Source organism: Lichenostomus cassidix, unplaced genomic scaffold, assembly GCF_008360975.1.
Source record: "Lichenostomus cassidix isolate B80296 unplaced genomic scaffold, HeHo_3.0 HiC_scaffold_557, whole genome shotgun sequence".
Taxonomy (NCBI): domain Eukaryota; kingdom Metazoa; phylum Chordata; class Aves; order Passeriformes; family Meliphagidae; genus Lichenostomus; species Lichenostomus cassidix.
This window is the reverse complement of record NW_028147231.1, coordinates 140-11,978: the sequence shown is the minus strand read 5'-3', so window position 1 is coordinate 11,978 and position 11,839 is coordinate 140. Positions and strand designations below refer to the sequence as shown.

The following is an 11,839-nucleotide window of genomic DNA, read 5'->3' as shown; positions in this document are numbered from 1 at the left end:
GAAATCCTTCTATTTACATTATATTAAGAGAATAAATTTAATCAAATAGAACATCTGGGATTTTCAGGAATTCTTTCCCAAAGAAGGTTTGTTTTTTGTTTTTTTTTCCAGGAAATATGGAAGCAAAAGGAAAATAAATCCATTTGATTTTGGGCAGAATGAGGCTGAGCCAAAAGCCTGGAATTCTCCCCAAATCATCACTAATTAGCAGAGAGCTCATTAATTGGAATGGGGAATTTTAATTCAGCAGCCATCAAACCCCTTGGGAATTCCCACTGCTCTTGAATTCTCAAAGAAAAACTTCCTAACTGGTTTGTTTTAGATGAAAATCAGATTTTTTAAAGCATAATCTCTCATTCCCGGTGCAGCTGCCAACACCAAACCTGGAATTTTGAACTGAACTTCGTTTTAATTAATTGAATTTTAATTAATTTAAATCCCAAAGAGCTTTTCCTGTAACATTTCCAATAAATACTTCCCCCCAGCCCCGAAAAAGAGGTGAAAATTTGCATTAAATTCCCACTAACTCTGCAGGAGGTTGAGATTCCCCAGCTGGAATTAAATGTGGATATTCCCAGGAGGTGAAACATTCCTTGGAATCACCATTTCCTTCCCCAAAATCCAACTTTTCATCTGGGATTCCCTGGAAATTAAATCCAAATTTATCTGTGATTCCATGGAAATTAAATCCAACTTTTTATTGGGATTCCCTGGAAATTAAATCCAACTTTTCTCTGGGATTCCATGGAAATGAAACCCAACTTTTATCTGGGATTCCCTGGAAATTAAATCCAAATTTATCTGGGATTCCATGGAAATTAAATCCAACCTTTATCTGTGATTCCATGGAAATTAAATCCAACTTTTTCTGGGATTCCATGGAAATTAAATCCAACTTTTTCTGGGATTCCCTGGAAATTAAATCCAAATTTATCTGGGATTCCATGGAAATTAAATCCAACCTTTATCTGGGATTCCATGGAAATGAAACCCAACTTTTCTCTGGGATTCTCTGGAAATTAAATCTACCTTTTCTCTGGGATTCCCTGGATCAGCAGCTGTGAGGAGTTGGCTGTGGATATTCCCAAAATATCAAATCACCATTCCCATCCCAAAATCCAACATTTTTCTGGCATTCCCTGGAAATTAAATCCAACATTTTTCTGGCATTCCCTGGAAATTAAATCCAACATTTTTCTGGCATTCCCTGGAAATTAAATCCAACTTTTATCTGGGATTCCATGGAAATGAAATCCAACTTTTATCTGGGATTCCATGGAAATGAAATCCAACTTTTATCTGGGATTCCCTGGAAATGAAATCCAAATTTCATCGGGATTCCATGGAAATTAAATCCAACTTTATCTGGGATTCCACGGAAATTAAATCCACCTTTTTACTGGGATTCCCTGGAAATTAAATCCAACTTTTATCTGTTATTCCCTGGCTCAGGCACCACCCCAGCAGGAATCTCCCCAGCCACACCAAACCTCTGCAATTCCACCCCAGCTGGATTTCACAGCCCAGAGCAGGCAGAACCCCCAGAATCCTGCATTTCCCACCATTCCAGCAGCAGGGAATCCACCTGGAGGACGGAAATTCGGGAATCTGAGCCAAGCCAGAGCAGAGCCAGCAGCAAGAACCCCTCCAGCTCAGCCAGCAGTCCTTTTTCCCTGCAGTTTTGGGGTTTTTTTGGGGAGCAGCAAGTGCAGGAGAGGCCAGGCTGAGGCTCAGAACTCCTCGTGGACGTTCCTGGCGTAATCCATGAGTTTGCTGCCCGTGAAATACTCGCTGTACTTGAGGATCTCCTCCAGCTCCAGCTGCTGGTTCTGGTTCTCGTCAGCCACGGCGATCATCTGCTTGGCCTCGTTCAGGGCGTTGTGCTCGTTCATGGGGTCCATGTACTCCTGGGAAAACAGGGGAAATTTTCATTGTTTCCTAGCCCTGGAGAGGATTTGCCATCCATCCCAGCCTGGAATCCCAGGAAAAGCCCTTTAAGCAGGTTTTTAAAAGTGGTTTTTGTCCCGTTTTCCAATAGAAATCTGGATTTTCTAATATTATTTCAGAGTGTTGTGCTCGTTCATGGGGTCCATGTACTCCTGGGAAAACAGGAAATTCCCATTATTTCCTAGGATTTGCCATCCATCCCTGCCTGGAATCCCAGTCTGGAGTGAAAAGGAATCCCAGGAAAAGCTCTTTAAGCAGGTTTTTAATAGCATTTTTTCCCATTTTCCTACAGAAATCGGGATTTCTTCAGCTCATTTCAGGGCACTGTGCTCATTCATGGGGTCCATGTACTCCTGGGAAACAGGGAAATTCCCATTATTTCCTAGCCCTGGAGAGGATTTGCCATCCATCCCTGCCTGGAATCCCAGGAAAAGCCCTTTAAGCAGGTTTTTAAAAGTGGTTTTTTCCCCATTTTCCGATAGAAATCTGGATTTTCTAGTCTTATTTCAGGGCACTGTGCTCGTTCATGGGGTCCATGTATTCCTGGGAAAACATGGAAATTATCAGAATTCCCATCCCTGGAGAGGATTTGCCATCCATCCCTGCCTGGAATCCCAGGAAAAGCCCTTTAAGCAGGTTTTTAAAAGTGGTTTTTTCCCGTTTTCCAATCGAAATCTGGATTTTCTAATCTCATTTCAGGGCATTGTCATTCCAGGATCATTCATGGGGTCCACGTATTCCTTGGAAAACAGGGAGAATTCCCATTATTTCCTAGCCCTGGAGAGGATTTGCCATCCATCCCTGCCCATTTCCTGATTTGTAACAGAAATCAGGATTTTCTCAGCTCATTTCAGGGCACTGTGCTCGTTCATGGGGTCCATGTACTCCTGGGAAAACAGGGGAAATATCAGAATTCCCAGCCCTGGAGAGGATTTGCCATCCATCCCAGCCTGGAATCCTGGGAAAAGCTCTTTAAACAGGTTTTTTAAAGTGGTTTTTCCCCATTTTCCGATAGAAATCGGGATTTTCTAGTCTTATTTCAGGGCACTGTGCTCGTTCATGGGGTCCATGTACTCCTGGGAAAACATGGAAAATCAGCAGCATTCCCAGCCCTGGAGAGGATTTGCCATCCATCCCAGCCCATATTCCAGTCTAGAGTGAAAAGGAATCCCAGGAAAAGCCCTCTAAGCAGGTTTTTAAAAGTGTTTTTTTCCCATTTTCCAATCGAAATCAGGATTTTCTAATCTCACTCCAGGGCATTGTGCTCGTTCATGGGATCCAGGTATTCCTGGGAAACAGGGAAAATTCCCTTCATTTCCCAGCCCTGGAGAGGATTTGCCATCCATCCCAGCCTGGAGTGAAAAGGAATTGAGGGAAAAGGTCTTTAAGGAATACCAATTGTGCTGTTAATTCCAATTCTTTTGAGGTTTTTTATCAGGATTTTTATCAAAACCATCAGCACTCACCTCCAGCTCCTCCATGGTGACGATCCCATTGTGGTAATTTTGTTTTTAATTCCTTTTTTTGTAGGTTTTCCATAAGGATTTTTACACAACCCCCCAGCACTCACCTCCAGCTCCTCCATGGTGACGATCCCATCATGGTCATTGTGCTGTTAATTCCGTTTTTTTGTGGGTTTTTTATTAGAATTTTTCTCAAAACCATCAGCGCTCACCTCCAGCTCCTCCATGGTGACAATCCCATCATGGTAATTGTGTTTTTAATTCTATTTTTTGTAGGATTTCCATTAGGATTTTTCTCAAAACCATCAGCGCTCACCTCCAGCTCCTCCATGGTGACAATCCCATCGTGGTAATTGTGCTGTTAATGCCATTTTTTTTAGGTTTTTTATTAGGATTTTTCTCAAAACCATCAGCACTCACCTCCAGCTCCTCCATGGTGACGATCCCGTCGCGGTTGGCGTCGATCACCTCCTGGAACTCTCTCCTCCTGTCTCTGACCCAATCGTCATCCACATCCTGACCCTGCTGGTTCTCCACTGTGCCCACGGGGAGGGAGATGAACTCGGGCAGGGTCAGCTTCTTGTCCCCATCCTGGTCTGGGAAAGCAAAGAAAACCATCAAAAATGGAAATTATTGGATTGATTCACATGAAAATGGGGAATTCTTTGTGCTTTAGCTTCTTGTCCCCATCCTGGTCTGGGAAAATTGAAGAAAAACCATCAAAAATGGAAATTTATTGGATTGATTTGCATGAAAATGGGGAATTCTTTGTGCTTTAGCTTCTTGTCCCCATCCTGGGCTGGGAAAGCAAAAAAACCATCAAAAATGGAAATTATTGGATTGATTCACATGAAAATGGGGAATTATTCCTGCTCATAGTAGGTTAGCTTCTTGTCCCCATCCTGGTCTGGAAAAATCAAAGAAAAACCATCAAAAATGGAAAAAGATTGGATTGATCCATATTAAAATGGGGAATTATTCCTGCTCAGAGTAGGTGAGCTTCTTGTCCCCATCCTGGTCTGGGAAAATAAAAAAAAACTCCATCAAAAATGGAAAATATTGGCTTTATTCACATGAAAACGGGGAATTCTTTGTGCTTTAGCTTCTTGTCCCCATCCTGGTCTGGGAAAGCAAAAAAAGGACCAAAAAATTTGGAAATTATTGGATTGATTCGCATTAAAATGGGGAATTCTTTGTGCTTTAGTTTCTTGTCCTCATCCTGGTCTGGAAAAATAAAAAAAAGGGACAAAAATTTGCTTTATTCACATGAAAATGGGGAATTCTTTGTGCTTCAGCTTCTTGTCCCCATCCTGGTCTGGGAAATCAAAAAAATTTGGAAATGATTGGACTGATTCTCATTAAAATGGGGAATTCTTTGTGCTTCAGCTTCTTGTCCCCATCCTGGTCTGGGACAGCAAGAAAAGGACCAAAAAATCCCAAAAATTCCCCCAAAATTTCCCAAAAATCCCCCAAAAAATAAAAAAAAATTCCCAAAATCCCCCAAAAAATCCCCAAACTCCCTGGCATACCCAGATCACGGATGATCTCCTTGACCATGAACTGCAGCATGCCCCGGCTGTGCTCGGGGTGCAGGAAGGACAGGAACTCCTCCTGGGTGAGCAGCAGGTCTGGAGGAGGATTGTCAGCTTGGTACCAGCGATCCTTCAGGTTGTCCAGAACTTCCTGCGCTGCGAATTGCAACGGGCACAGGGGATTGTTAGAGGTGACGTTACCCCAAACAGTTTGGGAAAGGGTTTGTGGAGATTTCAATTGGCACAATCAATTTGGGAAAGGGTTTGTGGAGATTTCGATTATCCCAATCAGTTTGAGAAAGGTTTTGCGAAGATTTCAATTATCCCAATCAACTTGGCAAAGATTTTGTAAAGATTTCAATGATCCCAATTAATTAGGTAAAGATTTTGTAACTATTTCAATTATCCCAATCAATTTGGCAAAGGTTTTGTGAAGATTTCAATGATCCCAATCAGTTTGGCAAAGATTTTGTGAAGATTTCAATTATCCCAATTAATTAGGTAAAGATTTTGTAACTATTTCAATTATCCCAATCAGTTTGGCAAAGATTTTATAAAGATTTCAATGATCCCAATCAGTTTGGCAAAGATTTTGTGAAGATTTCAATTACCCCAATTAATTAGGTAAAGATTTTGTAAAGATTTCAATGATCCCAATCAATTTGGGAAAGATTTTGTGAAGATTTCAATTATCCCAATCCATCTGGCAGAGGTTTTGTGAAGATTTCAATTATCCCAATTAATTTGGCAAAGATTTTGTGAAGATTTCAATTATCCAAATCAATTTGGTAAAGATTTTGTAAAGATTTCAATTATCCCAATTAATCTGGTAAAGATTTTGTGAAGATTTCAATGATCCCAATCAGTTTGGGAAAGATTTTGTGAAGATTTCAATGATCCCAATCAGTTTGGGAAAGATTTTGTGAAGATTTCAATGATCCCAATCAGTTTGGGAAAGATTTTGTGAAGATTTCAGTTGGCACAATCCATTTTTAACATTTCAATTGTCACAGATTTATGATTTCAGTTGTCACAGCCAATTTTTAGGATTGCAACTGTCACAATCCATTTTGTAAAGGTTTCAATTGGCACAATCCAGTTTGGTAAAGATTTGGTGAAGATTTCAATTGTCACAATCCAGTTTTTAACATTTCAATTGTCACAACCATTTTTAGGGTTCCGATTGTCACAATCAATGTTGCAGCACTTCAGTTGTCCCAATCCATTTTTAGGATTTCAGTTGTCCCAATCCATTTTTAGGATTTGTCACAATCCATTTTCAAGGTTTCAATTGTCACAACCCGTTTGGTAAAGATTTCAATTGTCACAATCTGTTTTTAACGTTTCAATTGTCACAGTTTTTAGGATTTCAGATGTCACAATCCATTTCTAGGATTTCAGCTGTTGTAATTTTTAGGATTTCAGTTGTCATTATCAATACTTAAGACTTCAGTTGTCCCAATCCATTTTTAGGACTTCAGTTGGCACAATCCTTTTTTAACATTTCAGTTGTCACAATTTTTAGGATTTCAGTTGTTACAATTTTTAGGATTTCAGTTGTTCACAATCCAGTTTTAGGGTTCCAATTGTCACAATGTTGTAGCATTTCAGTTGTCACAATCCATTTTTAAAGATTTTAATGGCTTTTAAATTGATTTTAACGTTGATTTTAAATATTTAAATATTCCATGGGATTCTTTCATTCCATTTAAATATTTAAATCTGCCACGGAATTCTTCCATTTCATCCACTCATTATCTGCCAACACCTATCCATTAATTAATTAAAACAACCTCCTTAATTTGGGCCTGGCATCCAAAGCTCTTTCAAGATTTCAATTGATTTTAGATTGCTTTTAAACTGATTTTAAAGATTTAAATTCTTTAAAATTCTTTCATTTCATCCACTCATCATCTGCCAATACCTATCCACTAATTAATTAAAACAACCTCCTTAATTTGGGCCTGGCATCCCAACCTCTTAAATTGATTTTAAATTGATTTTAAAGAATTAAATCTTCCACTAAATTCTTTCATTTCATCCACTCATTATCTGCCAATTAATCCATGAATTAATTAAAACAACCTCCTTAATTTGAGCCTGGCATCCAAACCTCTTTAAAGATTCCAATTGATTTTAAATTGATTTGAAAGATTTAAATTCTTTAAAATTCTTCCATTTCATCCACTCATCATCTGCCAATAACCCACTAATTAATTAAAACAACCTCCTTAATTTTGGTCTCTGCAGAGGCTCAGGATGTGCCTTCAGCCCCACTCACCCAGGAGGTTTTTATATTAAAAAAAAACCCCAAAAAAGCACTTTGACAGCAGCTGGAGGCTGAAAACAGCAGGGAGAGGAAGTGGAGGCTGAATAATTTGATTTTCCCAACATCAGTTGAAGAAAATCAGGTGAAGAGCTGAGCTCTGACTCAGCAGCTGCTCAGGTTTTTTCCCTGCAGAGCCCTCAGGTGTTTTCCCTGCAGAGAATTTCAGCTCCATTTGCATTTCTGTTGGTTTTTTCAGGCTGGAAAATGTCACCTCAGGGCTCCTGAGATGAGTCACTGCTGCAGGGAAAGGTGACAGCTTGGGGTTGGTGTTACAGGAAACTGAAATATTGAGTGCAGGGGGGAAAGAGGGAGATTCCTCTGAAAAATTGACATTTTTAAGAGTAGACAATGTAGGATTTGTGTCTTTTGACTGAAAGCTTTGGGGCTGATTTAACAGGAAATTTAATTTCTTTAAGGGAGGTTCCTGTTAAAAATTGCCATTTTCAAGAGTAGACAATGTAGGATTTTGAATGTAGCCTTTTGACTGAAAGCTTGGGGCTCATTTAACAGGAAATTTCAATTTATTGAAGGGAGATTCCTGTTAAAAATTGCAATTTTTAAGAGTAGACAATGTAGGATTTGTGCCTTTTGACTGAAAGCTTTGGGGCTGATTTAACAGGAAATTTAAATATTTCTTTAAGGGAGATTCCTGTTAAAAATTGCCATTTTCTTGGCAGATTCTGGTCAGGAAGAATGAAGGATTTGTGCCTTTTGACGGAAAGCTTTGGGGCTGATTTAACAGGAAATTTAAATATTTTTAAGGGGGAAAAAGGGAGATTCTTGTTAAAAATTGTCATTTTCAAGAGCAGAGAATGTAGGATTTGAGCCTTTTGACTGAAAGCTTTGGGGCTGATTTAACAGGAAATTTCAATTTTCTTAAGGGGGAAAACAGGGAGATTCCTGTTAAAAATTGTCATTTTCATGGCAGATTCTGGTCAGGAAGAATGAAAGATTTGTGTCTCTTGACTGAAAGCTTTGGGGTTGATTTAATGTAAATTTAAACTTTTCTTGAAGGAGATTCCTGTTAAAAATTGCCATTTTCATGGCAGATTTTAGGTGGAAAAACTGCAGGATTTCTGACTTTTGACTGAAAGCTTTGGGGCTGATTTTACACTAAATTTCAATTTCTTCACGTTTGATTTAACAGTAAATTTAATTTTTTTAAGTAGGAAAACAAGGAGATTCCTCCTAAAAATCACCATTTTCACGGCAGATTTTCAGCAGAAAAAACCCAGAAATCCCATTTTGTGACTTAAACTCTCCCCCAACCATTTCTCTCCCATTTTTATTTCACCACCCAAATTTCAGCGCCACAAACCCAACCCAACCCCACTCTGCACTTACTTTCCTCATCGATTTTCAGCTCCTCGTTGTTTTTGATTTTCTCTGCAATTTCCTTCTCGTTAAATCCTTTGCTGGCCAAGAATTTGATTTTATATTCATCCCAGGACACGTGGCCTGTGGGAGAGAGAGGATGAGATGAGGCAGTTTTGGGCTCAGGATTTTAAAAATAATCTAAATTTTAAAATCTTTCAGTTCAGCATCACAACCCCACAGCGGATTTTAGGAATAACAACATCAAAAGTGGAATTGAATTCATTTTTGGGGTTGTTTTCTTGGTGGAAAAACCGATTTATGTCATTTTTTTCTGCTTTTTTATGAAATAAAGATCTCCCTGCAGCACATGTTTTCCCCAAAAAATCCAAATTTGAGATTCCTGAGTCACTTCTGGACACCAAAATTGATTTAAAAAGGGATTTTTGGGTGGAAAAAAGTGGATTTTACCATCCCCATCGGGGTCCACAGCTCGGAAATGCATCTTGTTCTCCTCCACAGCCTCCTGGAAATGCTCATCTGTTTTCTCCATGATCCAGCGCTGCATTTCCTTGGCACTGATCTTTTTATCGTTGTTTATATCCACCCTGGGGAGGAAAAGGTTTCAGTTTTTAAATTGTTTTGTTGGGGAGGAAAAAGAGAGAATAAAATAGGAAAAAGAGAGAATAAAATAGGAAAAAGAGAGAATAAAATAGGAAAAAGAGAGAATAAAACTGAGGTTTTTCTACATCAGAATTAGGGGGAAAAGGGAATAAATATCCCAATTATTGCTCCTTTAGAGAATAGAAGCACCAAGTGAGACCTTGGGGTCAGAAAAAGTGTGGATTTTGTAGGAAAATTGAGTTTTCTAGGGGGAAAAGGGAATAAATATCTCAATTATTGCTCATTTAGTGTGGGAATTTCCTAACTGTGAACTGAATATTTCCAATAAACAGCCAGCAATGAAAGAATGTTAGTATTTAATGTTTTACTAGTGAAATGAGAGGTGTGAAAACCACAAAATAATAAAGAATTCTACTTTGAATTTACAGAAAATCTGTTTTGCCTGTTTGCTTTAATTCCTCTGCTCAGAACTCAAAAAAACCCCAATATCCAATGTCATTATTGTTATTTTTTCCCCTATTAATGAAAATTCTGCACAAAAAAAAAAGCTTTTGAAGCTCCCTCAGTTTCTCCCCCTGTGGTATGAAAAATGAATTCTGCAAAAGTGCAAATAAAGCAAATTCTGCCACCTGCTGTCTGAAATGGCACCCAGGGGTTGATTTTTATTGCCATTTCCATCCCAATTCCTGCCCTCAAACTCCTCCCAACAAAAGGGAAAAAATGCCTGAATGTCTCAAATAAAAGTTAATATTTTTACACTGAGGAAAGAAATGAATTCACTCTTTAAAAAAAGCTGTAAAAGGAAGATTTTATCTTCCTGTTTTCATGTTTTATTCTCTTTTCTTGGTCTGAATTCTGAGGAATTGTTCTGTTAGCTCCTGGGACTGTCCAGGGCATTCCTGAATTCCTGATATCTGCAGTTATTTTTATTTATTATTCATTTAAAACACTCCCATTTTAGCCACTGAAGCATCCACTGAGAGTTCTGTGAGCAAAAATCACAATTTTTTTTGGTTTCTCACTATTTTCCCCTCTCTTTCTCTGCCCCTTTTCCCTTGATTGTCTTCCCAGCATTTTCCACAAATTTTTATTTCCACAAATCCCAACAGCAACAAACCCAAACTCTAAATGGAAAACAAAAGCCCAGAAAATAAAGAAAGAATTTAAATTGCCAACTGAAATCAAACTCAGGGCAAAGCAACAGCTGTGTTAGGACAAAAGTGGAGCAATTCCCATCCTCAGGAAATCCTTCCTCACCAATCCCTGGATCCTAAATCCAACTGGGGTGAATTCTTCATCAGCCAGGGATGAATTCTTGGGGATGAATTCTTCATTAGCCATGAAAAACTAATCATCATTTTCATACACTGAAGTTATTTTTCCCCACAGAGAAAGTGAATATTTCACTTAAAATATTTCACTTGAAAGTTATTTTTCCCAGAGAAAGCGAATATTTCACTTAAACTAAACTATTTCACTTAAACTATTTCACTTAAAATATTTCACTTAAAATATTTCACTTAAAAGTTATTTTTCCCAGAGAAAGTGATTATTTCACTTAAAATATTTCACTTAGAAGTTATTTTTCACAGAGAAAGTGAATATTTCACTTAAAAGTTATTTTTCCCAGAGAAAGTGAATATTTCACTTAAAAGTTATTTTTCCCAGAGAAAGTGACTATTTTGGCACAAAACCCAACTGCAGCTATTGCAGGGTGACGTTTTCCCCCTTCAATTTTTAAATATTAATTCAAATTTTCATTTTTTTTCTGTTTCCTAGCACTGCCCAAAACTCACTTGGAAAAAATCACCATCAGCTTCTTCCTGTTCCTCCTGGGCTCTGAGTCCTCCTCAAACTCCTCCATCTCCTTTCCCAGGAAAACCTCCTGGTGGAACTCCTTGTTCAGATGTCCATCCATCTCCATCTTCACCCCGTTCAGGTGATCTGGGGGCAAAATCTCATTTTCATCTTTACTTTCAGCTGGTTTGTCCTTCAGCACGGAGTTGTTGGCAGGTCTGGCGTAAACATCCATCAGGAGGAAAACCAGCAGGAGGGATAAGTACAGAGATCCCAAACTGCACAGGAAGGCTTGCCTGGACATCATTTTAAATTCGTTTTTTATTCAAATTATCGCCTGATGGAATCGCTGTGGGTTCAGGGATCCGAAAGGAGAAAGGAGGAAAAATAGAAATTAAACTTTGAAGCAAGAGGTCAGCAATAAACACCTAAAAATTAGAAGAGCCAATATGAATGAGTGACTTATTTATATACAAATATCAAGTATATACAGATATATATATATACACACATATATATATACACAAGGATAAAAATTTACACAAATTTAAAGGAACCCACACAAAAATAGAGACGTTTTTGCTGTGAGACATTAAAAAGCTTGTTAAAGTAATAAATACATGGAGTTAATGCATTAGTTTCCACCTGTTAAAACAACAAATAGATGGGATATTATATATATCCCGTATGTTTATATGCCATATATATGCCGTTTGTATTCCATATATTTATAGCATTAGTTTCTACCTGCTAAAATAAAAAATATATGGGATAGTATATATATATTCCATATATCTATATACCATATATATCCCATATATTTATAGCACTAG

General features: G+C 38.2%; 1 protein-coding gene across 6 annotated transcripts; it reads right to left on the bottom strand.

Moving 5' to 3' along the window:
- Positions 1-389: 389 nt before the first annotated feature.
- On the bottom strand, positions 390-11,403 carry SDF4 (stromal cell derived factor 4). Of its 6 annotated transcripts, none has more exons than XM_085043860.1 (8): positions 11,006-11,401; positions 9,057-9,193; positions 8,616-8,729; positions 4,940-5,098; positions 3,831-4,006; positions 1,393-1,907; positions 1,030-1,292; positions 390-625 (listed from the first exon to the last, which is right to left on the bottom strand). In XM_085043860.1, exons 1-6 carry the CDS (start codon positions 11,311-11,313, stop codon positions 1,731-1,733), a joined length of 1,071 nt encoding a protein of 356 aa, XP_084899986.1. In that variant the 5' UTR covers positions 11,314-11,401; the 3' UTR covers positions 390-625; positions 1,030-1,292; positions 1,393-1,730. The 6 variants fall into 6 exon arrangements, with proteins under 6 accessions (XP_084899986.1, XP_084899987.1, XP_084899988.1 ...); XM_085043861.1 differs by lacking the exon at positions 390-625 and adding an exon at positions 668-895; XM_085043862.1 differs by lacking the exon at positions 390-625 and adding an exon at positions 803-995 and having other exon boundaries at positions 1,192-1,292.
- Positions 11,404-11,839: the final 436 nt, after the last annotated feature.

Excerpts from the sequence above, each read along its gene's own strand:
- SDF4 (XM_085043860.1), bottom strand. The coding sequence starts at position 11,313 with ATGATGTCCAGGCAAGCCTTCCTGTGCAGTTTGGGATCTCTGTACTTA. Across the intron at positions 4,007-4,939 it reads GGAGATCATCCGTGATCTGG|ACCAGGATGGGGACAAGAAG; the intron begins GTATGCCAGGGA and ends TTGCTTTCCCAG. Across the intron at positions 1,908-3,830 it reads TCACCATGGAGGAGCTGGAG|GAGTACATGGACCCCATGAA; the intron begins GTGAGTGCTGAT and ends CTGTTTTCCCAG.